Source organism: Bubalus bubalis, chromosome 22, assembly GCF_019923935.1.
Source record: "Bubalus bubalis isolate 160015118507 breed Murrah chromosome 22, NDDB_SH_1, whole genome shotgun sequence".
Classification (NCBI taxonomy): domain Eukaryota; kingdom Metazoa; phylum Chordata; class Mammalia; order Artiodactyla; family Bovidae; genus Bubalus; species Bubalus bubalis.
In genome coordinates this window covers 12,552,087-12,579,856 of record NC_059178.1, presented here as the reverse complement: position 1 = coordinate 12,579,856, position 27,770 = coordinate 12,552,087, and the positions used below count along the sequence as shown (strand labels likewise).

Here is a 27,770-nt window from a genome sequence, read left to right as displayed (position 1 = left end):
TCCACTGTGTTGTTTTCAGTCTTTCTCACTTCCAAAGGCAGTGAAAGTTTCTGGAAAGGAAATACCTGCTCCTCCCAAACCATCATGCCACAAGCCACTCTCCACAGCCCAGACATGGGAGGTCAGACAGTAAGAGCAACTGGGCTCTTCCCTTTCGATGCTGAGACCCAAGTGGCTTCTACACCTCTTGATTAGAGTTTCCACCCCTGAAGGAGTTGGCATACATTTACCATAATTGCCAAACACCAAATCAGGAGAAGTTTGGAAGACCATCAGATCCAATGCCCATCAATTCATACAGCAGAAACCAAAGGCCAAAGCAGTTAGGTGACTGATAACACAGGAATTCCCCTGCCCCACACGTCCAAGGCTGCCTGGTTCTCTCCACACTGGCAACTCAGGGCTCCTCCTGTCATAGCAGGCAGTGTCCATGACAAGCTGCATGGGGGAAGTCCACAGCTCTCACTTGCCACCAAGCCACGTGGCTCCTGCCACTCACAAGCCACCATGCATGGTAAAGATGATCCTGGGCTCTTGATCCCCCTTCTTCTGGATGCCTGTCTAGAAGTTGGGGTCCTTCCTCAGCACCTAGGAGATGTGGGGCACCAAATCCATACCACCATCACATCATGCCGATCCTTAACACCCAGCTGCTGCCAAAGACATTGTTCACCAACGTAGCAATACCTGCCAGTCATGTTCAATGTGTTACCTGCTGGTACCTTTTAGTATGCAGAATAGACACCAAGGCTTCTCCCAACAAACTAAAGGCCGACTAATCAGATGCAACTCCAGTCTTGAGATCTCACATGTTCCCTTGTACCACACAGCTGTCCTCTGCCCCACAACCCCAAGCCTAGAATTGAACCGATTCAATGACATCATCAGTTTTACCTTACATTCTTCATCCAACAGGTCCAAGATGCCCAGCTTAGCTTCTATGAGGTCGATACAAGGCTGGTTATCATAGAAATCAATCAGGGTCCACGGGATCTGCTCCTTCATGTACTCCTCCTGCTCCAGCTTGAATACGTGCTAGCATAAGAAGCAAAAAGTCAGGTCAGTGAACTACAGACACACCTTAACTTTTGACTCCCCTGAGCTTCAACCACATGGGTTCTGAGTCCTGGAGGATGCGATATACTCATCAGAAAGGCTTTGGGCACCAGTCACAGTCATGAATGCAGGAAAAAAAAGACCCAGTTGGGTGATCTCAGTCAAACTCAAAGGAAATTAACCATGAATATTCATTGGAAGGACGGATGCTGAAGCTGAAGCTCCAGTATTTGGCCACGTGATGCAAAGAGCCGATTCATTTGCAAAGACCCTGATGCTGGGAAAGACTAAGGGCAGGAGGAGAGGGGGATGACAGAGGATGAGATGACTGGATGGCATCACCAACTCAGTGGACATGAGTTTGAGCAAATCCAGGAGATAGTGGAGGACAGGGAAGCCTGGCGTGCTGCAGTCCATGGAGTTGCAAAGAGTCAGACACAACTAAGCGACTGAACAACGACAAAGGTGATCCTCACTCCCATGTGATTCCTTCCCTAGGATGTTCTACTACTCACCTGCACTGTCATACCTCAACCAATCGCTAGAAGCCTCACAGGTGGCTTGTGATTGTTCAAATACCCCAGATGCTTGGGCTCAAAAAGAGTGGAAGTCAAAGCCAAGGAGAGGATCACTGACCCTCTTGACCCAGCTGTCCAAATTCTGACCTCCTTCTGACCAGTGGGGAGTGCCTGCCTAGAGCTGGGGCACCCCAGGAAACCAAGAGCTGGTCAGGGTCGAGCTGGAGCCCACTGACCCTGGACGGAAGAGAAGTGGGCTGGGCTGTCTGTGACTCCCCCCACCACCCGACATCTCTGGGTCCAGAAAAACCTACCGAGTTGAACTGCTGCTGGAGCTTCTCATTGGCGTAGTTGATACAGAACTGCTCGAAGCTGTTCACCTCAAACGTCTCAAACCTACAGGACGGAAAGACCAAAGGACAAAGTAAGAGATGTCCCCATTTACCAAAGGGATCTCTGGGACTTCAGCAAGGCGGCCCTCATCCTCTGCTCCCCGCGGTTCTCGCCTTAACTCCAGCACAGAAGTCCCATCTGCTCTTGAGACCGCCGTCACAGGTATCAGCACAAGAGAGTCTTTAGAATCAAACAGGAGAGTAAGAATGTATGTCTTTTCACCACTAAAAAAAGTACTGACAGCAAGAAAATTTGGAAAAAGCAGGTGTAAGAAAAAGTCACCCATGATTCTGTCACTCATGCGAACCGCATGAACACACCTGCCAATACAGGTAGACATAAGAGATGTGGGTTTGATCCCTGGGTCGGGAAGATCCCCTGGAGAAAGAAATGGTAGCCCACTCCAGTATTCTTGCCTGGGAAATTTCATGGACAGAAGGGCCTGGCAGGCTACAGTCCATTGGGTATCAAAGAGTCAGACACGACTGAAGTGACTTAGCATGCACGCATGCATGTGTCCTTCCAGTGATTCTATTTTTGAAGAAAAATAGAATTATACGTAAAATCATCCCTATATTTATCATTTAACTTCCCATTTGTTATTTAACAGTTTCCCATGCCGCTGTTCTTCAAAGACATCAGTCCTAATGGTCTGCCTCGTGGACTGTCCTATGGATCAGAGATGCTGCTTTCAGCCTGAGAATTGCCCAGGAGCCCAGGTGAGGGAACCAGTGGGGCTAGAATTTAGCTGATGTCCCCTTCAAGTCTAGGAGGCAGCGTTTGCCCCAGAGGGATGCCTTTTTCCGATTCACACAAAGGCTCTTCCTGGGCTGGCACTGCCCCATGCAGATGAATCGTAATGTAACCAGTCACCTATTGAAGGACATTCTGGTTCTTTCCCCAGTTTTTAGCTGCTATTGCTGCTGTGACAAATATTAGATATACATCTTTGAATTCATGATTCTTAGGATGCTGTTCTAGAAGGAAAATTACCATGTCAGGATTTGTTTTCTTAAATGGTAGCAGCAGATTACCTTCCAGAGAGATGGAACCAACTGATGCTATCACCCTGCCCTCACCCCAGCCTCCCAGTGTACGCAAGGGTCTCGTTCTCCTGATCCTGGTCAATAAGGTTGTCTTTAAATTCAGGTTTGAGGACTTCCCTGGTGGTCCAGTGGTTAAGAATCTGCCTGCCAATTCAGGGGACACAGGTTTGAGCCCTGGTCCAGGAAGATTCCACATGCCATGGGGCTCCACATTACCGAGCCTGTACACTCCAGAGCCCGAGCTCTGCAAGAAGAGCTGCCGCGAGCTCTTCCCACCACAGTGAGAAGCCCGTGCACCACAACTGGAGAGCAGCCCCCACTCGCTGCAACAAGAGAAAGCCTGTGAGCAGCAACAAAGACCAGTGCAGCCAAAAATACATACAATTTTAAAAATTAAAAAACTTAAAAAAATCCATGTTTGATGTAATTTATGTACAATAAGATGCACCAATTTGGAAGATGTATTTCAATGAGTTTCTGATCAGTATTACACTACATGTGTCCACCATCACAATCAGATACAGAACATTTCTATCATATCAATCACCCCAAAGTTGCCTTGTGCTCCAATCAGGTCTGTCCCTCCTGCCCCTCACTGGGAGTATTAATGCATCACAGATCCTTGGTCAATAATATAAATTAACTTTAAAAAATTTTTGGCTAATTGTTACATGACAAATGTTTTTGAATTCTAATTTCTTTGACTACCGATAGAGCTCAAGATTTTTCTGTGGGTGTGAGTGTATGTTCTAGTTGTCCATATTTTGTGAACTGTTTGTGACTGGTGAAGTATTTCCTGGGTTTTAACTTTAAAAATGGACTTATTTGAGCTGCTTATACTTTAGATCATCAACACTGACATCAATTGCTCAACTGAAACGTTCATGATATGGCTAGATCATTGTTGGGGAAGGGGCTTGGGGAAGGGGAGGCGTGTACACAGGTGAGACACGGCATCACACAGCCAGGCACGGCCCCACCGGATGCCTTGTATGCTACACTTCTAGATTTCTCCAGGAGAAATGGGGAGAACTGGCAGGATTTGAAATTAAGAAATGAAAACTGAATTTCCATCTCAGAAAAACACTGTGATTTGTGGGAAGGTATACAAGACTGAATGCAGGAGGTTGAATAAGGATTTATTATTGGAGTAATTAGGGAAAATCCAGCCAGGGTATAGCTTAGGCTGGTGGTAGCCAAGTTAACCGGAAGGTTCTAAAGACATTAAGGAAGGCGGAGATGATAGGACTTTAAATGACCAATGGCATGTGAAGTGAGAGTCAGTTATGTGACTGGATGGATGTGATCACCCACCAAGCTGGGAGCATGATAATAGCATCAGCAGCTTTAGCCACAATAAGTGGGGCCCCCATGCTCACAGAGCAAGGGCAGCAGGCTAAGCAGGAGAGAAAGGGCAGAAATCCAGGAGGAAGAGGAACCTTTTTCTTATTCACGCACCTGGCTGAATGAGCTGGCAGGGACCCTGTGAATGGGCATCTACAGAGCACCAAGTTCCAGAGGCTTCATGGGCTCACTGAATACCCACAACCAACAAGAGTTAGGGTCTCTCACTAATCCATCCTACTGCTGAAAAACCAAATAACCTGTCCAAAGTCAGCAAGTCAGGAGACAGAAGAGACAATATTTGAACCCAGAGAGAGTGATTTCTGAGAGCACATTAACTCAGAAAGGAGTAAAAGTTCTGTTTAAAAAAGAAGGAAGGGGACTTCCCTGGTGGTCCAGGGGTTAAGTATCTGCCTTGCAATACAGGGGACTTGGGTTCGATCCCTTGGGTCAGGAAACTAAGATCCCACCTGGCTCGGGGCAACTAAACCCATGCATCTCAACTAAAACCTGGAGTGGCCAAATAAATATTATAAAAAGAAGAAGACAGGGGACGCTGTGCGCCCAGGGGTGTGTTGCTCCCTGGGAATGTCGCCTTAGAGATCTGGACGGGCTGGGCTTGTGAAAGGACCAACATGCCTTTGGGGAGAGATTTACTGCACTCTTGCTTGGAAGAAGAAGAAAAAAAACATAAAAAGAAATGGCTGGTTCAAAGTCCAAATTCTGACTTCATGTAAAATGTCCAGGTTGTTACAGGATTTTACGGTTCTCAGTCATGTTCAGACGACTGTGCTTTGTGTAGGCTGTTCAACAGTGTTGTGCCAGGAGTGGGAGGAAAGGCCAGCCTCACAGAAGGCGTTCATTTAGAAGGAAGCAACATCAAGGATCCATACAACTTCCTGAATTTGTGTTCTTTCACAGAAATCCTCACCAGCTCAGCAATTCTCATCTACCAAGATAATATAATGATGTTTAATTGTGTAAGGTATGCAATAGTGCTCTCCTATTTTGGTATCCATTTTTCAATAAAGTTTTCATTATTGGCATAAACAGGGCTGCCCAGGTGGCACAGTGGTAAAGAATCTGCCTGCAATACAGGAGACCCAGCTTTGATCCCTGGGTTGGGAAGATCTCCTGGAGAAGGAAATGGCAACCCACTCTAGTATTCTTGTCTGGAAAATTCCAGAGGAGCCTGGTGGGTCCAAGGGATCACAAAGAGTCAGACATGACTGAGCATGCACATACACACCTATGAGCATAAATAAGTAAGAAGGGAAGGGAGAGGTGACTAGGAAGGGCTGTGGGCAAGAAGATAACTTCCCAGAGAAGGAAGTGTCTGAGCACGTGGAGATGGGGAGAACAGAGAATACCAAAGAGGGACCTGGGCTCGGGGCACAGGCTTCAACCTTCAGAAACTTCACAGCATTGGCCTTCTCACTGTTAGTATGGGCAATTGAATTTTCTCAATCTCACATAAAATTATGCCAAACCTTCCAAACAGATTGTACTCCCTAACCGCCGCTCCCCAGAAATGTTGGAGCCACCCCTGATGGGTTAGGGATGGTGATGGTGGTGGTGGTGGTGGTGGTAGAGAGGCAGCACCCTAAGCAGAAGGACCTGAAAAAACAAATGTGCCAACCATCCAACTGGGCTAGCTTGGTGCCCAGAACACACCAGGCTTCTCCACCTTCCCCCACCCCCGCACCAAAATACTAGACAAGCAAAGGCAGGAAATCATCTTGAAATCAAAGGAATCAACTGCTTGGAGACAACCACATTAAAGAACAGCCTTTGGTCATGCCCATGGAAGACAAGTAATTCCAGGTCAATAAAACAGGATCAAAGTCGCAAAGTCCAAGCTGAAGGCAGTCCAGACCATGCAGGAGGGAGGCACTGGGTCGGCCAGCCATCACCCTGGCTTAGGGTCCTCTCAGCCCAGATGATGGTCCTACAGACCCAGTCATGTCTCTTAGAACCTCATTTCCTCTCCCTACAGCCTCCTTTCTGCACCTCAAGAAAGGTTTCTGATGACAGCCAAGCCATAGAGGAACTTTTAATTAATACAACCCAGAAGGAAGATAAAAGAGCCACCCTAGCAACTGGCCAGATAACAGCACTTGGGTGCACTTGCAGAGCTCGTATCAAGCTCCAAAGATAAAGGATTTAAATATATCCCACTCGTCAGTTTTTAAAGGTTTACATTGGTAGCACTCCACAAAGAACATTCTCATTAATTTGAGATGGCCTGAAATTAGCTCATAATTTCCCTATTTCTAAGGTATTATCTGGTAACAATTCCTCTGCCATCTAGGGTAATTACTGTAATGCCAGCCAGCCAGAGATGAATGGATGAGGGGTTTGGGGAGCCCGGAAAATGTCTAAGATGACTGACCTCAGAAAAGGCCAGTTAGGGAGATAAGGCAACTTCTCTAAATGATATTATATTTGTAGTTATTCTTGTCATCAATAGAGATGACTTTTAAAAATAAATACAATGGATCCATTTATAGTTCACATTAAAATATCACCAAGAAATTTATATGTGAGAGGGAACTGGATTTCTCCTGTAAAGTCAATGTTGAGAATATTTAGTCCAGAATCCTTGGGTGGGAGGGAGGTCAAGACACAGAATAAGTCTTAATGCTGGGGCCTGGGATCTGTAGCCAAGGTGGTACAGTTAACATTCCCACTTCCACGTTTGCCTATCTTCAAAGCAGAGCAAAAAAGTAGATAATTCCCTTCTCATTCTGCCTGACTTCAGGGTGGAGTAAGGGATACAAGTGCCTCTATAAAAACAGGATAATGTCCATGGGAAAGGGAAAACGCAATAAAAAGAAGCCAACCTGTCACTCTGAGTTAATTACTAACCTCCACGAACCACTCCCTCCAGAGCAGAGAGGAGATGAGAGGCTTTGAAGGTTGGGAAACAGTTCTTCCCCCATGGCACAGGGCACAGGAATTAGACTTTCTTAGCTTAGCCCTGTGTTTCTACCCTTCCACCAAAGCTCAGAAGAGAAGCTATGTGGTACAGGTTAGACATAGAGGGGGGCTGCTAGGGAATGACCGCCAAAAGTCAAGGAAGTCCTCTCAAGGTCTCTTTCCCTCCTGAAACCCATGAAATCTCACAAGGGCACCTCGCAGTCTGTTAGGGAGGCCACCCCTTCTGATCTCTTTCTTCAACAATCTGGGTGCTGGCTGCACCTTAGAATGGGAGAACTTCAGTCCTGCTCCTGTGCTTCTCTCTGTGCCCAGAGGCCCACACATGGGACTTGTCCTGCAGGGAGAGCAAAGTTCTAGGCACTGTTCACATCCCCAGGTCAAGAACAGGTCTTCTGGAGGATCTAAGTCCATTCCGTCTGCAGTGTGCTCCAACTCCTGCCTCTCCCCCGTGTCTGAAAATCTGATATGGGGCAGGAAGATGCCCATCATATGGTAACTCTCTCCCAGTCCATCAGTTGATTGTCCCAGGAAATGTAAGAGCTGCAAAAGGCAAATCATGAACCCTGCCCAAAAGAGAGAGCTATTAGGAAGACCCCAGGAAACCTCAACTAGTAGAGATTTGTAGGTGTTACAGGACTTTAAAGGAGGGTGAGCTCATGAGGGTGCTGGCAGGGACAGAGACAAATGGGACTTTATTGAAGCTTTAAGAGTATGTAGTGGTGTTTGGCTTCAGGCATGCTCCAAAGGGCTATGTCAGAGCAATTCCAGAAGGTTGAGCTTGACTTTCGAGCACTCAGAGTTACAAGGGTCTCCTGGAAGACTCAGAGATTCCAGGGAGAACCCATTGCATGAGGTAATCTGCTGGATCTGGGAACCTTGGGCTGGCTATGCATGTCTACCTTGAAGAAGACATGTCCAGGGATCTTCTGGGCTGTCCAAGCTTGGGTCACTGTTCACAGGCTGCAGGGCAAATGCAATCACTGTCTTCTCCCCCTCCACCCTCTATGAACCCTTTCCATACTGGACAGAGGGAGGGGATAGGTTGTCTTCTCCAAATAAATCACTTAGGATCATGAAATTATCTTTAAGTCTGTTTTGAAAGAGTGAGACCAAGAAAGAAAAATAACAAAGAAACAAAGAATTTCCATCAAAAGGATGAAGGCAAATGGTGAGCTTAAGAAATTTACTTAAAATACATCATTTAAGGCAACTTATGGAATGGTATAAAACATTTTCAAATCATATTTCTGAAAAGGAGTTAATATCAGAATATATAAAGAAGTCCTACAACACAAAAACAAAAAAAGTAAATAACTTGATTTAAAAATGAGCCAAGAACTTAAAACATTTCTCTAAGAAGATACACGAATGGCCAAGAAGCATAGGAAAAGATGATCAAAATTATTAGAGAAATGCATATCAAAACCATAATCATACCTATCAAATACATATCAAAATCACTTCAGACTTATTAGGATGACTACTATAAACAAACAAACAGAAACAACAAGAGCTGGCAAGGATGTAGAGAAACTAGAACCTCTGGGCACTGCCAGTAAAAATGTAAAATGGTGCAGCTACTATAAAATAACATGGAGTTTTCTCAAAGATTTAAAAATAGAAGCACTATATTCCTACATAATCCTCAGATGATTAAAAATAGGATTACTACATAATCCAGCAATCCTACTTCTGGCTATATATCTTAAAGAGTTTAAAAGAAGAGATAGTTGCACACCCTTCCTTGTTCATTCCAGCAGTATCACAATAGCCAAGAGGTAGAAGCAGCCCAAACATCCATCAGTGGATGGATAAATAACATGTGGTACATGCATACAATTTAGTATTATTCACCTTGAAAAAAGAAGGAAATCCTGCCGCACACTACAACATGGTTGAACCTTGAGGACATTAGGCTAAGCGAAATAAGCCAGTCACAAGAAGGTAAGTATTATATGATTTCATTTACATGAAGTATGTAGAGTTGTCAAAATTATAGAGACAGAAAGTCCTTTCTCCTAGAGGGTGGGGAAAAGAAGACAGGAATTGTTTAACGGGTATAGAGTTTCAGTTTTTCCAACATGAAAAAGTTCTAGAGATCAACTGCACAAAAATGCGAATACACTTGAGGTTATTGAATTGTATACAAAAAGCGGTTAAGATGGTAAATTTTATGTTGTGTGGGTTTTTAAACTACAATTAAAAAAAAATTTTTAACATAAATCATTAGAAAACACTGAATAGACCAGGATGCAAATTTAAAGTTAGGCAATACCCGAGAAAGTAACACAAGAACTGGGAAGGATATGAGATTCCAGCAAACCCATTTCCTGTTCTGGGGGCCCATGCTTCCCTCAGCATCAGGCAGGAATCTATCCTTGCCTTGCTCCAGAAGTCTCCCACATCAACTGTCCTTGTCAAGAATGAGCTGGCCAAAGCTGAAGCCTCCTGCCACCTTGGCATTTTGAAGGCCCAGGTCAAAGACAAATAAATGTGTACCTTTCTTAAACTGGAGCCATTTATTTCTCATTGCCTCGAGGAGGGGAGAGGAACAAAAAATTATGACTGCAATTAACCAAGCCTGTAGAGGCAAATGCACGTTAATGCGACTTGAAAGGGAAACCCCAGCTAAGAGCTGCCTGGTCTGTCCTGTGAATTTCCACCCCTGCCTTGTAAGAAAGACCCTGCAGGCAGCTTCACAGGTCTGCAGTCAAGGAAGAGAGCTTGGCTCGGGTTGGCTAAATTGCTCTGGCTGTGGCTTGCCTTGCACTTTTTGGGACCTGAGGCAGGGGAGGGAGAGGTGGCAAGGGAGGGAGAGGTGGCAGGGGGTGGGGAGTGGAGGCTTCTACCAGGACACTGGGTGTGTAGGAGGATCCAGAGGAGCCTGAGAGCAGGGCCTCTGAGCACTGGGCTCCTCAAGAGTGGTGGTGGAGGCGGCCGTGGCCCATATAATTGATTCAGGTGCTCACAGCCTTTTCTACTGTCTGAACAAACCGCCCGTCAGAGCATCATGATAAGCGGAGGCGTGTATGTGTGATGCTGGCTCACGTGCCGCTTGCTTATAGATACGGAAGTGAGTGTTTATTCATTCTAGCTGCAGGTTCTATAGTAACACTTGGAACATTTATAGGAAAACCTGGAGTGGCTCACCTACACTATGTACGACCTGCTTCCAGGATGAGCCTGACTGATGAGCCCGAAACGCTCTAGCCAGGGGACATCCCCTGGAGAAGGGATAGACTACCCACTCCAGTATTCTTGGGCTTCCTTTGTGGCTCAGCTGGGAAAGAATCTGCCTGCAATGCGGGTTCGATCCCTGGATTGGGAAGATCCCCTGGAGAAGGAAAAGGCCACCCACTCCAGTATTCTGGCCTGGAGAATTCTATGGACTGTATAGTCCACAGGGTCACAAAGAGTGACTTTCAGAGAGGGAGAGAACCCTTTATTCCTTTCCTCTTCATCAGTGGGGTTTAATGTATTCAGAATCCCACCCCCGCCCTCCTTGCCACTCTCTCCAGCTTCCACAAGCTCTCTTTTGCCCACAGGTGACAAGGAGCCTTAAGAAAATAGAAAAGCATTAGGTCATCCCAAGGGCATCTTCTGTTGCATCACAGTGTCCCCATACTCGGGCTGAGACACCAGGCAGGAGACGGTGGGAAACAGGGTCTCCTTCCTCTTCAGGGACTTAAGTGGAAGCTCAAAAATAAAAAATAATGCTGGAGTTTTGGGATGCCACAGAAGAATCCCTTCCCGTAGCCATACTGTTTGTAAATACAGCCTAGTGACAGGAAGGACCTTGAGCGAGGAGGGAGAAGGTCAGAGAGGGCGACAGCTAGAGTGTCGGGTGTGAGGCCCACTCTCAGAAAGCTGAGAGCACAAGGCTCAATGGGTTTCTCAGAGCGTCTTTTCTGAAGGCTTCTGAAAGACACCTAGCAGGTGTGTAAGTCCAAAGGAAATAAAGCAGAAAGACGGCATGACTGGGAGGGGAGAGGACTGCAAGCAGCTCAGTGTAAATCTCAAACTTCCACCAAATGCTGCCATTTTCCCCCAGGTTAATAAATGATGTCACTGACCTGTTGGATCAAAACCAGTACCTCCAAGGGGGGATTCAGGATGGGGGACACGTGTACACCCGTGGCTGATTCGTGTTGATGTATGGTGAAAGCCACTACAATATTGTAAAGTAATTAGCTTCCAATTAAAACAAATTAATTTAAAAAAACCCAATACCTCCAGATTCAAGTCACCTGCTTTCTTGCGGTGAAGTTTTTGGTTTTAATCTCCTAAGAGTTCATTCCACACCCTCTGACCAGAAAAGAAAGCCCAAATTTATACAACGATTTCTCAGCAGACCAGAACTGCTGAGGAGCACGCATATGCAACGTCAAGGTTGTCCGTAAGCGCTTTGGCAACCAACAGCCCAGTGAGACGGTGGCGAGTTAACCCTGAACCTACCTCACCATCCTGAACTCTGCCCACAGCGCGTGGGGCCGACTGACTGAGCGGCTGGAGGAGGAACTGTGTGTGGCATCTCTCTTCCCAGGAGGAGGCGAACCACTTTCTAAATATGACCGCTTTATGACAAGGTTCGAAAAAGTTAAGTTAGCTTCCAAGAAAGAACAAGGACTTTAAACAGAGAAAACAGCACAGCGTGCCTGGAAGGAAGAACCAGGGGAGGGAACGCCTGAGAGGGCTTGACCGGGGGCTCCTGCAGGGGGACCTGGTCTCACTGGAAAGCTGCCAGAAGTTCTCAGAGGAACCCAGGGCTACATGGGGATGAGGGCAACAGGTCAGAAGCCTGCCCCAGAAACAGGACACGGAGTCCTGTGGATCCCCATTCCTCCACCAACAAGCGCCCCTTCAAACCACAGACAAGTCTCCCCTGTGATCTACTTCTCCCCATTGCGCAGTCACAGGGCCTTAGAGAAAATGAACTCTGTTATAAAAACCAATAAACTAAATGGTCGGGAACTTCCCTAGCTGTCCAGTCGTTAGACTTGGCCTTCCAATGCAGGGGTTGCAGGTCTGACCCCTGGTCTTCGAGCTGAGATCCTACATACCCCATGGCCAAAAAAACCAAAAGGTAAAACAGAAGCAATATTGTAACAAATTCAATGAAGACTTCAAAATGGTCCACATAAAAAAAAAAAATCTTAAAAACATTAAACGGCAAATACGAACACACAATCCCAGCTTGCCAAGGGCCCAGCTGACACCGCAGACTCAGCAGCACTAGGCGCCCAACTCACAGTCACCCCCCCTCCTCGTTAGTAAGCAAAGCCTCTCACTGGGGGCCCCTTGGAAGGGGGGCAACCGTGTGTAAACTCAGGACTGCTGAGACAGTAGGCACCTCTAACAGAAGCGAGGCGTGACAGTGTACAGCGCATCAGGAGCACTGCAGCCATAGAATTTCTACATGCAACTAACAACAAGGAGTCTCCACGTTAATCTTCCCACACTGAAAACTCAAGAAAAAAACAGATTCTTGCCCAGGGAGATTAAGAGAACAGGGTCAGATGCGGCCGCCTGACTTTCTGTGGGTCTTACATCAGAAGGCAGTGCTAAAGCGCAGTTTTCTGGAAACCCAATTACCTGAAAACGCTCATGGCACAGGGATGAAGGACAGAATTCGCCGCTGACAGCTCAGCAGTGCGTTCCCAGGGCGTACAGGCTCTTCTGCATGGCTCTGCCCGGGGAAATCAGAAGGACTGAGCCAAAGCAGCAGTGACGGAGCAGAGGGCAAGCGGGGTGTCCACAGCCACTCAGCGAGGGCCCTGCAGAGCCCCGAGAGGGAGCGTTGTCCTGTCTCCCCAGGCCATCCTCCCCTGTGCTCCTCCTCACCTAGGAGGTGGCTTTTTCCCTACTGTCCAGACCGAACTCCTCTTCCCCAAGTGGCTCCCCCACCACCCGGGTTCTCTTCTCTCTCTGAAAGACCCTGTTCAAGCCTCACCTTCCACAGGAAGCCTGTCCTGACTGTGCCCACAAGTGTGCGCTCTTCTGCCTTGACGCTCGCACAGCGCTAAGTGTGCAAACCCTCACATGGACCCTGCTACAATTTCTTCTGTTGTCTCTTGTATTACTCTCGTGCAGTGACTTAATTCTTTAGCAAGTTCTCAAGGCCTTTGCGATGCCAGAAATCACGTGTCCTTCTTGCATTCCTGCCATGGTGTGTGACAGGGTTTCACTGGAAGCCCCGTGATGATCGCGAGCAGCAGAGATGGAGCCGGGCAGCCTCTCTCTCTGCTCAGGGAAGCAGCTGCTTCCAGAGGAGGTTCTCCTCTGCTACAGTCGGACACAGGGCAAGCGCCAGCCCACCAGTCCACCACACGCTCTATTCATCACGGCTTTTACAACGCCGCACTGCTATGGGTCTGAATTCCAATTTGAAGACAGAAGCCATGACTCTTAGGATATAAAGAATCCAGGGGGATTTCATCTATCATTACCTTCATGAGGGCAGGTCATTGATCATAAGAGTAGTGCCAGTGAGGTTTAAACCCAGTATGCATCTTTTTAAGCAACTCCAGAAGGACCTAGAATGAATTTCAGAGAGACTGTGGCTCTGTTAGTTTTGAGCAATGGAAACTCAAGACCAGAGGGGCTGTGATCTGCAGAGGGTCATGCAGTGAGCTGGTGACGGCTCTGAGTCAAAAAGGCAGTCTCCCAGTGCCTACTGAAGTACCCTTTCCACATGCCAGGTTGCTTCTCCCTGCGAGATACACTACGGTAACCGTCGTTTCCACTAGGCTAGAACTGTGAAATGAAGAGGAACTTGAGGAATGACTACCCACAGTATCAACCTGTACAGCACTGGGCACGATTATAGCACTAAAGCAATCACCCTGATTGGGGATACAGTGAATGAGGCTGGACGACAGACTTAAATAAAACATAACTGAAACACAAAACCCGAATGCAAGTTCACAGAAACCTCCGGTCTGATACTGGCTAGCCCCCGCCCTCTCTGAACCTCAGCTTCCCAGTAGGACAAAGGGGTACCTGCAGGGTTTCTCAGTGGGGGAGCCACCGGTGTTTGACAAGGTCCACTTTTCTGTGGGACTGTCCTCCATACTATCGGACAGCTAGCACCCTGGCCTTGGGCCACCAAGTGCCAGTAGGGACCCAGACACTGTGACAACCACAACCTCAAATGCCCCCTCCCCCCCGTATTTCACAGTCCCCTGGTTGAGAACCCTCAAGAAGGTCTCCGGGGTCCCCGCTGGCTGGAAGATGCCAGCAGGAAGACACCAGCGACCGGCAGGAAGTGGCGCGGGCCTACCCGTAGATGTCCAGGACTCCAATGAAGGAGTGCTGCTTGAGGGAGGTGTGCAGGGCCTTGTTGACGTGCTCCACGATCCAGTGGAACAGCTGGGCATAGATGTGCTTGGCCAGGGCGTCGCGCGCATTGACCACCTGCTGCAGGGACATGGTCTTGATGTAGGTCTCCGAGGTGGTGACCAGCTTGCGATGGCACAGCCAATGCTCCATCTGACTGAGCTCCACGCCCAGCAAGCGGCAGAAGTCGCTCAGGTGCTCATCCTCAGGCTGGAAGAGACCCAGGAGAAGGGTTCAGGAGGGGCGTGGAGGACAGACCACGCCCTCTCCCCTCTCGCCAACTCTAGGCCCCCAGAACTCCATCTCATCCCCAGCCACTGCCCCAGGCGTCTCCTGCACTCTCACACCACTGAGTGATCATCAGGGCCCAGAAAGTGTGGCTCAAACTGATAATACCTGCTGGTGTTAGTCGCTCAGTCATGTCCTACTTTTTGCAACCCCATGGACTGTAGCCCACCAGGCTCCTCTGTCCATGGGACTCTCCAGGCAAGAACACTGGAGTGGGTTGCCATTTCCTTCTCCAGGGGATCTTCCCCAGCCAGGGATCGAACACGGCTCTCCCACACTGCAGGCGGACTCTTTACCCACTGAGCCACCAGGGAAGCCCTAAGGACCCGCTAAAGGCCAAGTAATCAGTAGGGCTTTAAAAAACACCTCTGCGTTTGCCCTGTCCCCGCCTCCACCGCCAGCGGCTGCAGGGTAACGGGAGGAGAGGGTTTTCGAGTGAAGGGAGCAGAATGAGAACTGAGAACTTAGGAATGGATAATCCACCAAGAGTAAGGGGCTAGAAGGCAGAATCACAGTGATTGCAACTTCCAGCTGCAGAGTAGTGCTCTGTCCACAGCCCAGGAGAGGGCCTCAGTTTCGAGCATTATCTAGAACTGACCCACAGCCCAGAGCAGCGTGCTCAGCAACGGGCCCTGGGCTGACCACCCCTACCCCGGCCGGCAATAGCGCACTGCCACTGCCTCTGTCCTAAGTCGCCAAGCAGAGCTGCTTTCATCTTAACCTCAGACCTACACTCAACTTATATGTGATACTAAACTCATAGCCCCAAACTTATTATCTTCTTTAAGCACTTGCCATGTGGGAAAAAAAGTGATTTTAGTGGAAAGCTAGGACAAATGGTAAAAGTAAGGGACCAGTTTTGACCAGGGAAGAATATTCGGAATGCTATAACTTACATTCATGTTTAGAGCTGGGAAAAATAGGAATGCCTCGCCATACAGGCGAGAAGCTGAATCCCAGAGAAGTGCAAGAACTCACCCAGGTAGCCAGCTGCACGTGATCCTAACCCTTACTGACCCAAAGTACCAATCTTACCACCTGGCCCTTGAGTCATTGATAACCAAGTCACCCAGAGTCTCATTTCACCCAAGTGTATGAGTCTCCTGGGTCACTCTTGCTGCCCATTAACGACTCCCCTCAGAAAACCTGCTTTTCCTCTCCAGGTTTTTGCTGTATTCATTTCCACATCTGAATCCCCCAGGGAAAGCTGGTAACCCAGCCATGAGCCTGCTGGAGAGCTTCAGGACTCCGAGGTGGAAAAGTAATCCAGGAACACCCTGAGCTACCTCCTAATGGCCCTGAATTGCTTATGGGACTCATTTTCTGATGAGGCTGCCATGGAGGATGTAAATGTGGGGCCTGTTCAATGAAAATTAACACAGATAACTGTACCACTTTCCCAGGCCATTTTTTCCCTCCTACAAATACTTAAAATCCATCTACCCAAATACACACAATTACAAAACAATAAAATGTCAGAGTAGGAAATAACCTCCCCAAATCAGGAAGGCCACAGGTTTTCCAGAGTATGGCTTGTGGAATAATAGTTACAAAGACCAGTAATTGGCTGTACCCAACACAAGTGCAGGGGTGGGGAGAGTGACTGTAAGTTGAACATGGTGGGAGGGGCTTGTTAACATACCCTGTCACACACACACACACACACACACACACACACAGAGAGAAAGAGAGATTTCACAGAGCATTTCCTGAACTTAATTGACAAAGACCCTTAACTTCCTAAGAAATTGCCTAGGGTTAAGGTTCTCAGGAAAATACTTAGGGATCATTATTCTAATCCAATCCCCTTTATTTTTCACATGAGAAAAAACAGGGTGAAATAGAAGCCCCCTGCCTGTGGCCCAGAGCTCCTAACCAGGCTCCGGGCTCCGGGCTCGGGCAGAGAATCAGCTTGGGCTGGGGCGTGGGAGGACTCTGCCTTTTCACTCACTCAGCTGGTGGGGCAGCTGTGGCCGCTTCTGGCCAAGGGCCTTCTACCCTGCAACTCTCCCCTACCCCGCCACCACCACCCGCCCTCTCCTGCAAACAGAAAGCCCTATGTGATAGCATTAAGTGCCTGGGGACAGCTTGGCAGGCAACAGGTTCGGAGGTAGCAGGTGTCCAACTTGTTAATCTGACCTGTTACCAAGAAGTCCTTAACTGCTAGGCAAAGCACTGAGCTGAATTCCCTGACATGTAAACGGCCCGCTAGCAGCAAACATGACTGCCCAAGGCCTGCCCGCAGCCTCTCTCCCCTCCCTGTCATCTCTCAGGTGAACGCAGTACAGAAAGAACCATGAGTTCTGGAACTTTCTGATCATCACCATGGGATGGGTTCTTATCCGCTGTGGTAGGGCGTGGCTTGGCCGTAGATACTTCTGACCATTGATTAAAGGTGATGACTGAAACTGATTTAATGCCATGCAATTACATTTAAGCTTAATTAAATGATGCTAAACCCATCAAAAATGGCCAGCATCATAGGCAGCAGATGAGTTTTGTGGGCCCCAATTGCCAAATTCAAGTAACAAATTGCCTCTGGTGTCCAAGTAATTGCATGCTGCTGCATCTCCAAGGTAACTATGGCAGGCAGGGAACATATTTTCATGCTTTAATTACAAATAAAAACTACCAAGCAGAAGGCACGGTGCATCTGGACCGACAGCCTTTCCAGCAGGAGGTCCACCCTATGTACCCGAGGCACAAACCGGAATTGCTACCAACCATTTAGTGAAGCATTTCCCGAGCGCACACGGCATGCCCAACACTGTTCCGGGCACGGAGGGATCGGACACCAGGCTGGTGGAGGACCACCCAACCCCCGGGGACCGAGAAGCAAGGCTGGCGGTGGTCTGGGGGAGAGAGCACTGGCCAGGCTCTGACTTGGCTTTGCCTTGAACCGTCATGATGACCTTAGAGAAAGAGTTTCTCTCTCTGGGTCTTAGTTTCTCCAATCCCGTGAACGGAGGGCGATGTAACGACAAGGATGAGAACAGTCAAGAACGCAAGCCCTCGAGCCCTGTGCCAAGAACACCCACCTGCAGACGGGGACACAGACTCCAAGGGGAGTCACTATCAGTAAACGGCAGAACCCGGGTTTGAGCCCTGGCAGTCCTGACCCAAGACTTCTCTCTCCCAGTTAGTTCTCGACACAGCCTCTAACTGGAGACTGAGACCTGCCTAGACCACACACCTGTGCTCAAATCCTCTGACTCCCGTCACCTCTCAGGGAAGGGCCTCCTGCGCCACGTGGTGGCCATGCCTCCAGCTGCCAGGCGTCCTCCCCCATCCCTTCACCACCATCTGTGTCCTCTGTCCCCTCTCCAAGTGTGCCCGATACCTCTCCTTCACAGCCTTTGCACACACACTTGTGGGTGCCAGTGTGCGTCAGGGCTGGAGAACAGGAGTCACGGTCCCTGAGCTTAGAGGGGGAAGGGCATCGATGTGCTGCCACCAGCGAACATTCACGGGCCTTCCCCCCGAAGGTCCCTGCAGAGGCTGGTGTGGGAGATCCGCTAGAAGATCAGAGTGACACTTCACTACTAGCAGAGCCTTAGCTTTCGAGGGAGAGGGCCCCACCCCACCCCCGAGCACAGGTGCCGAGAGGCTCTCTGGCCCTGGTCCTCCCGCCTTGCCGTCAACCCCAGCCAGGGCCCCTCCACTGGCTCACTGCGCCCCGCTGAGCCAAGGGAGCCCCGAGAGCCACCCATCTGCTTAGCGTGGGTCCTTAGGGACACCTTAGGGTGTCCACGGAGTCCTGGGCCCTGTGCTGGGTGCTGGCGGGTGTTCTCATGGGCTTTGGAGTCTCACGAGGGACAGAGATGCAGCAAATCGGCACATAATAAATGTAAAAGTACAACCACCCTAAGAGGGTCGGAGGAGAGGGGTGAATGTGGTAAGAACCCACGATGGGGGTGTGGCCAGGTTGTCACTTTGAGAAGAGGAGACAGGGGTGGGGGTGGTGGGGGGAGGCCAGGGGACATCTGTCACCGTTCCTGCATTTCTCCACCGACACAGGAGCTCTCCAACGCCAATCTTCCCAGACTCACCCGTCCCCGGCATGAGGCAGAGTATGGGTGCCCTGAGGAACCAGGGGGCATTTACAGGGGTGTGGGGGGTAGAGAGGCATGGACGCTCTGTGCTTCAGTGGCTCTAAATACTCAGGCCAGGGGGTGTCTGGCTTGTACTAGGGCCCATCCATCACTCCCCAATCAGTACGGCACCAGGTTCTCCACTCACCACAATCTGTCTCACAGCATCATCACTGCCTACTGCACTGCCCTGTGACACACACACACGCATACACACACAGGCACACGCACATCCACGTCTGGGGACACCAAGCATGGCACAGCTCCAGCGTTTCCTGCTTTCACACGGACTGCAGATTCCACGCTGAGGGTGCTGGCAGCCCTCCTCGGCTCCAAACCCAAAGCTATTATTTCTCTTTTAGGGAAGATGTATGGGGGTGGGACGGGGCGATGAGCTCGGTCAAAGGTCTTCCGCTCCTCTGAGGCAGGGCCAGGTTTAGCTGAGTTATAAAATACACAGCGGAAAAAGCATCAGCTTGTGAGTGGTGATGACACTCATGCCCACGTTCATTATCCACAGCGTTGTCTTCTGTATTTCCCCACTTACTTCAATTCTAAGTCTTTGGTAGCAAGAATCGTGCTTTGTACCTCCCAGGACTTGGCCATAAATGGACACCAAAGACCTAAAATAAGCAACTGCAGACTCACTCACGCAAGGTCAGAAGACCAGTTCAGTCCAGCCTGACACCATCACACACCAGAGAGCACACAACACGCTGTCTGTACTGCTTGTGACTGGCGGTGCTTCCCCATCCACCTATGAAGACATTCTTTATCTACATTGGGCACCAGGAAAACAGTCATTAAGAGCATCTACAGAGCACTTCCCAGTTTGCAACCCAGTCTCAATGTTCTCCTTTGTACTGTCAAAATCCTGGCCACTGCAGTCATCAATCCTGCCCACCCGATTAGACTGTAAGCTCCTTGGGGTCAGTCACCAGCATGGTGTCCAATACCCCTTCACGTGCAGCAGGCACAGACCAGAAGTACTCATGAGCTGACCACACTCTGTAGAATCCCATGGGCTTCAGGATACTTGGGAAACCAAACCATCAAAAAGAATTTATTGAATAACCCCTAAATTCCCTGCCCTCAGGGACAGAACCTTGATGGCAGCTGATTTGAAAAGGATTTGCTCCTTTAAAAAATTATCAGCAAGGAAACAGAAACCGTTACTCTTAAGAATAAATAACCTATGAATGTCCTCTAAGTGCAAAGGCATCTCAGTTGTACAAAACTGGAGGGGCAGAGTGAAGTGTGCACACGTTATCTCCCGCGCTGGAGGGCAACTTACTGATACTCTACAGGATTCACCATCGCGCTCGGCTTGAATCTCCACATTTCCGAGGTGCAGGATGGAAGCAATTATCTTAAAAATGCTTATCTGATGGGACTCTCTCACTCCTGGGGGAAAAAAAAAATGAATGACACTCAATATCCATGGTAGGATAGAAAGGATGTTTTACTTTCTTTTTAAGGACTTTAAAAAAAATGTTACATTTTCCTTTCCAGGCCAATGACTCCCTAAAATGATCCAGGATCCTCACCAAGTAATTACTTCTCACAGTAACAGCTCAGAGGGCAAAGGGGCTCCTCGGACTAAAAGAGAAATATCTTCATGGTGATTGTCCTGATCAAACCAGATGGGTCACAGGACCGTTTTAACTTCTCTGAGAGCAAAGGAGAAGCAGCAATTGTGCAGACCCACTTTGGGCTTTATTTCAACCAAGCGCTTTACAGATATTTCTTATGAGTTTAATACGAATGGTCATTTATCTGCAGTCATTTTTGTCTCAATATAATATCCCACAAACATCTGTGGCACACATCTGAAGTGCCAACCAGGGAAGAAGAGGAGAATTTCTCCTGGGGACACTGTTACAGGCTGGACAGCCAGCTGTCCCTTGGCTGTCCCCCTGGGGCTACTGTTTATGACACTATATGCTCCTTAAGTTAGAGACACACACCTATCCGGAGTCCCTGGCAGCAAATACCTACTGTCAATTTTGTTACTTATGCATGTAAGTTATCAAAGACATGGATAATGTCTTAACATTTATATTTAGCTTTAAGGTATTATTTCTTCTTAAAAAATATCTATTTATTTATCCATTTGGCTTCAGTGGGTCTTCACTGTGGCATGTGGGATCTTTCCTTGTGGCATGCAAACTCTTAGTTGCGGAATGTGGAATCCGGTTCCTCAAGCAGGGATCGAACTCTAGTCCCATACTTTGGAAGCTCAGAGTCAAACTCACTGGACCACCAGGGAAGTCCCATCATTTCTTTCTGGCCGTACTTTGGAAGCTCAGAGTCAAACTCACTGGACCACCAGGGAAGTCCCATCATTTCTTTCTGGATTACCAAATATTTCAGACTTAAAAAAGGCTTCAGACAATACAGTGAACACCAGTCAACCTACCATTCAGTTTAAGAGATAACACAATTATCCCCAAATTCCTCCCCAGGGGCAGTTACTTATTTTTAAGACATTAATTTACTCAAGCTAAAAAAAAAGTCAGTGACACCTATATAAATGGTAGTAAAGATACAAGGATCAAAGCTTTACTCAGATAATCAATAAAGTGGATAACCCAAACACGAACTAGACAAATTAACTCTAGATGTTAATAATGTTGGGCTTCCTAGTGGATCAGATGATAAAGAATTTACCTGCAATGTAGGAGAACCTAGGTTTGATCCCTGGGTTGGGAAGATCCCCTGGAGGAGGAAATGGCAACCTACTCTAGTATTCTTGCCTGGAGGATCCCCATGAACAGAGGAACCTTGTGGGCTGCAGCCCATGGGGTCACGAAGAGTCAGACATGACTGAGCAACTCATACACACTGTCTAAACTTCACAGGGTGAGGGATTTACTTTTTAATTTTTATTACTCAATATCTTCAAAACATACAAATGTTAAAAATTACAACGAATTCCTGTTCTTGTTTCATTATATCCCCAGTGCCTGGCACACAACAGGTGCTCAGGAACATGGGTGGTAGGACAACGATACTGATACTTGTTACACAGAGGGCAAGTGCTTGCAAATGTCTACAGAAATATATTCATCATCCCAACATCTGGTTTTATTTCAACTAACAAACCAGAAAAACAGCCAGAGGGTGAACATTTAGGCACATGCCCTGGTGCAGTGTAACTATGACTGGCAAAAGGAAGACAGGTTAAAGCCAGAGGCTGAAACCCAGGACAAGACAGGAAGCGGACGGTTACGTACCTGTTTAGGGGTTAAAGCGCCAGGCTTGCGATCAGAGCCCAGAGGGCTCTCCGGTAAGTCCCATAGAAGAACAAGGGAAGTGGGTGCTGAGCCCGTCACTTTCCTCTCCCCTTCACTTATTCTTAGGGACCAATGACGTGTCCGTTTCCCAAGCCCTAACTACCCTGTCATGGTATGAATTTAAGTAGTAGATATTGAATGCCTGTTGAATCCTAACAGTAGTTAGGATTTCTGCACTATACTGATCAGACAGTCCCTTCTTAACACAGGATTCTCTGAATAGCTGCACCTCTTTCTGGGGAGCAACAAAACAAATTAAAAATAATCAAACACTAAAACCGCGGGTTGGTAGCCTATGGCTCGTGGCCCACTGCTGGTTTCTCTATATAAAGTTTTACTAGAATACTGTCAGTTCTTACTTTCACATTTTGCCTATAGCTACTTTTACACTATGATGGCTGAGTAGTTGCTACAAAATCAACGTGGTTCAGAAAGCCCAAAATATTTACTATCATGTCCTTTAAGAAAAACTTTGCCAAACCCTGGGATTTAAAAGATGGGACAGGCTTATTAAAGAGTAGGGAAGAGTGGCTTATTAAAGTAATTAATTTTACAAATTCCATGTGCTTTGGCAATCAAAGTCTCCTTAGGGCCTTGGAGGGTGCAACCTTCATCAGCTCAGGCCCACCACTCACACAGGGGCCCTTCTCCCTTCTGCGCAGAATGCTATCCAGCTCGGCGTCAAGTCTCCTCTAAATCTGCTCCCCAGCTCTGCAGAATAAAACAGCTGCGTGATGCTAGGGAAACTCAGGGGTGCCTGTTATCAATTTAGTATCTCTCAGCTTCAAATCTGCCCTTCTCTGCCCTGCTTGGTCACAATGGACCTAGGCCCTGTGAACACTTCCTCTTAGCCTGAGGGTGGCATATCACGCTTGGTCAGTAGAGGGTGCTGCGGGGACTCTGCAAGGCGAGAGCAGCTTTCCCCTTCCTTCCTGGGTCTGGTCTGGATGTGAGAGTTGGACTATAAAGAAAGCTGAGCACAGAAGAATTGATGCTTTTTGAACTGTGGTGTTGGAGAAGGCTCTTGAGAGTCCTTGGACTGCAAGGAGATCCAAGCAGTCCATCCTAAAGAAAAACAGTCCTGGGTGTTCATCTGAAGGACTGATGCTGAAGCTGAAACTCCAATTCTTTGGCCACCTGATGTGAAGAGCTGACTCATTGGAAAAGACCCTGATGCTGGGAAAGATTGAAGGCAGGAGGAGAAGGGGACGACAGAGGATGAGATGGTTGGATGGCATCACCGATTCAATGGACATGGGTTTGGGTGGACCCCAGGAGTTGGTGATGGACAGGGAGGCCTGGAGTGCTGCGGTTCATGGGGTCGCAAAGAGTCTGACACGACTGAACAACTGAACTGAAACTGGTCCCCCGCGGTCATTAGCATTCATCCTGGCAGCCTGGGCACCTCCCAGCTGAGAAACCAGCTATGTCCGCAGGCCAGGCCCCCCCATTAGAAGCTGCTTCTGAGAAGTTCTGGCTCCACCACACCCTGGGGTACACTGCAGTCTGCTTATACAGACTGGGGCTGGCTCACACCCTGCGGTAGCTTCCTTCACCACCAGAGGGCTTCCTGACCTTGGGGCAGCTGCAGCCCCTACAAGTGTTGGAAATCTCAGCCTGGTGTGGGTGGGGGGCTCTCCTCATCACTAGCTCCTGCCCTGAATCTCTTCCTCACCCTCAAGATGGTTCTTTTATATCCACTGCTTCTGGGCCCCTGAAATCCTCTTATTTAATAGCTAATTATCTACTATTGCTCTTGTTAACAATTACAGTAATTTTACTCTGTTGGGATAACCAGTGTGGTTTCTGTCTCATGGGTACAAAAAGCAAACCACATATATCCACCAGTTATCCAGAGAAGGGAACGGCACTCAGATTTCAGCACAGGAAGTCCTGCTTTTCTCCCCACGTGGCGATCAGGGTGAGCCCTGTTCAGCCATGTTTTATTTGGACCTGGGATGAAAGGTCCCTGATTCCCAAAGTAAAAGTGTGAAGTGTTAGTCACTCTCAACTCCATGGACTGTGGCCCGCCAGGCTCCTCTGTCCGTGGGATTCTCCAGGCAAGAATACTGGAATGGGTTGACATTTCTTTCTCTAGGGGATCTTCCCGACCCAGGGATTGAACCTGGGTCTCCTGCATTGCAGGCAGATTCTGATCCCCAAAGAACCTAAGAAATGCTGCTCTAGGTTGATCATACCTCTCAGAGGCCAAATGTCCATCAGAGAAGGGCTGGGAAAAGCACCAGGGCCCCCTGAGCCACTCTGTGGATTTCAGGCTAACTTCCCAAGCTTCCCCTTTGTTGGCTGCAGGTCCCAGGAATTTACCACTTCAACTTCCTAGTTAAGCATGGATTGTCTACCACCTTGGGGCTCTTCTCCCCCAGAACTGGCCAGAGAAGGGGGCAGTTTTCTCTAGCTCTACTGCCAACTCAATGGACATGAGTTTGAGCAAACTCTGGGAGTTGGGGATGGACAGGGAGGCCTGGCATGCTGCAGTCCATGGGGTTGCAAAGAGTCAGACACGACTGAGTGACTGGACTGAACTGAACTGCCCTTTAGGACTGAGAAGAACAGAGAGAAATTCTTGTTTTATGGATTCCACTGCTAAGCTCGAGATGGAAACAGCATCAACAGACATAACACTGCCTGAATTACAGAGCTGCCAGATCTTTATGCTCTATTTCCAACTTGGATCCCACAGTGGTGGTACATGGGTAGTTTCAGCCCCTAGGGCATGTTCTTTCTGCTAGAACACACTGCTTCAAACCCAGACCACAACACAAAAAAGATATGGCTCCTCTCTGTTTGTGTCCATGCCCTGAGGGAGTGAAAGGGGGGGTCCATGGGGGTCCATGGTTGATCCGAGAGATCAATGCTCAAATCTTATTAAGAAAGGGCATCAGAGCTCCACACCATCAGTTTGGGAGCCTGCGGGTTGGGGTAGAATAAAAATAAGAAGATATTCACCAGGAGCCAGAGGGCTTCCCCACCAGCTTATTAAGCTTGGCAAGCCAAGCAGGACATTGCTGAGCTTTCTTCTCCGTGAAATCAACCCTCTAGTCCCTTCTCCCCATCCCCAAGCTCCTTACCAACGAGCGTGAAGGCTTGTCGAGTCTTCTCAAAGTCCTCAGCATCATCCACACCCTCGATGACTGTGTTTCCTCCCTGTGACGTGTAGAAGAAGTCCTCAGCACAGGCTGCAGTGCGAAAGGAAGTGAGGGGTCAGACACAGGTGGGATGCTGCATCCTGGGTCCACCGCAGACCACGCCCCCAAGGATGCCTAAGCCCCTGGGCAAGCTGTCCCCGGCCAGAGTTTATTCCCAGCAAGATGTGGAACCCTTTCAAGTATCATCTTTTTTTTTTTTTTTAATTGTGGTAAGAGTCACATAAAACATACTATTTTAACCATATTTAACTACAGAGTTCAGGGCTTCCCTCATAGCTCAGTTGGTAAAGAATCCGCTTGCAATGCAGGAGACCCCGGTTCAATTCCTGGGTTGGGAAGATCCGCTGGAGAAGGGATAATCTGGCTACCCACTCCAGTATTCTTGGGCTTCCCTTGTAGCTTGGCTGATAAAGAATCTGCCTGCAATGTGGGAGACCTGGGTTTGATCCCTGGGTTGGGAAGAGCCCCTGGAGAAGGGAAAGGCTACCCACTCCAGTATTTTGGCCTAGAGAATTCCATGGACTGTATAGTCCATGGGGTCGCAAAGAGTAGGACATGACTGAGTGACCTTCACTTTCCATTTCTTTCAACTACAGAGCTCAGGGGCACTGAGTACATTCACACTGCTGTGCAATCTTGCCATCACCCAACTCCTGAATTTTTCACCTCCTAAACCAAAACTCTGTTGCCATTAGACACTGACTCCCCTTCCCCCTCCGACCCCACCCACACCCCTGGGCATCTACCAATGTACTTTTTAACTCGATGAGTTTGACTGTTCTAGGTGCCTCGTGTAAGTGGAGCCAAACAGGGTTTCAAATATCATCTTTATTGATCATGGCAACTGGGACAGAAGACTGAGGAACAAAAGACAGAAAACTACACTTCGGTGACAGAACCTGTTGCTTGCGTTAAACTGATACGTGAAAAAACATGAGAAAATGAAATGGCTGGTTCAACTTACAGTAGAATTCACCACAGATTTATCTTTAAAAGTCTCTGAGAAACATGGTAAAAAAAAATGTACACCCACCCTAGCAGCTGACCTCCGTGCTCTGACAGCCTCATTTAACACATGAAGGGCAGTGACGTGCCCAGGGTGACACAGTCTTTTTTGTTTTAAACGTTAGGGCACCGTGAGCTATTTAAGCATATGTGCAAACCCAGGTTGAGGCTCAGTGCCTGCTCTCAACCCTGAGTTTAATTCCGCTTCCGTCAGGCCTCTGCTCACCGCCTGGGGACGGTGAGTGAGCAGGCGCCCAGGTCTGTCATCGACTCAGAGGTGCCCTTAGGGGAGCACATTGAGCAGTGACCCAGGCAGCGTCTGCACCCCAGGGCTCAGAAGCTGGCAACAGTTGCAGCCAATCAAAATTACCCTCGAAAGTCACTTACACTTTCCACAAACTAGCACCTCTGTGGGGCTACAACCCTGTCCAGGGCTTGGATTTGATAAGATGCCAACACTGGACACTGGCTGTTTTCCTTCCTCCCCTGCAAACACCAGCTCAAAGATTTTCTCTTGACCTGGCACATACAGTTGATGGCACATTAGCTACACATGCTTCAGAACAGCTTCCCGGCAACTCCCGGTGAGCCCCTTCAATACCTTGTCCTTCTGATTTGATCTCCGAAGAATTTCTTCAGTCTCTTTCCTTCCTCCCTCCTGACTGCCACTGCCTCGGGCCTGACCTTCAGCTTCTGTTGTCTGGGAACTTTGCAAAGGGCTCTAGACCTTTCCCCTGGCTTCTGCTCCTGTCCTTTCAAAACCCTCCTCCAGATTGCTGGAAACTGATCACACCACTCCCTGCAGAACACCCCGTGGAGACGACTACCCTCAAGGCAAAGGTCAAGCTCCCGAGAAGGGCCTCCTGGACTTTTGATTAAGTGGCTTCCTCCAAACACTCCAGACCCATGGCTCTTCCTTCGCCACCTCTACGTCCCAGATCCGCCAGCTTCCTCACTGTCACTCCTCGGGCTCCACTCGTTCAGGCTCTGCTGACCTCCCCTGCCAGATTTCTCCACTCCCCACCTCCGATCCTATGCTCCAGTGAGCACTGCACTCTGCCAATTCCTCCCACCGGCCCAGTCCACGCTATCAGGCCCAGCGAGGAAGCGGCAGAACTCAGCCCCAAACCCCAGTCTCACACACAACCAGCAAGGAACACTGTACACGGGAACACACAGCAGAACAGCAGACGTGTTTACCGAGGGAGGGCTTCCTGGAGGGGTCGTTTCAACCCCCTCTGATGACTGCAGGCACCTGAGCTGGGAGATGAAGGACTTCAGCCCCGAGCTC

General features: G+C 48.6%; 1 protein-coding gene across 2 annotated transcripts in view; it reads right to left on the bottom strand.

Moving 5' to 3' along the window:
- MYO5B (myosin VB) overlaps positions 1-27,770 on the bottom strand; it is a 331,025-nt gene that overhangs the window by 98,321 nt on the left and 204,934 nt on the right. For both annotated transcript variants that reach the window (XM_025273190.3, XM_025273191.3), the window contains exons 8-12: positions 25,397-25,504; positions 20,306-20,415; positions 14,577-14,842; positions 1,889-1,970; positions 895-1,035 (exon numbers count right to left, since the gene is read on the bottom strand). In XM_025273190.3, coding sequence (XP_025128975.3) covers positions 895-1,035; positions 1,889-1,970; positions 14,577-14,842; positions 20,306-20,415; positions 25,397-25,504 — 707 coding nt within the window. The remainder of the gene's footprint in view (positions 1-894; positions 1,036-1,888; positions 1,971-14,576; positions 14,843-20,305; positions 20,416-25,396; positions 25,505-27,770) is intronic.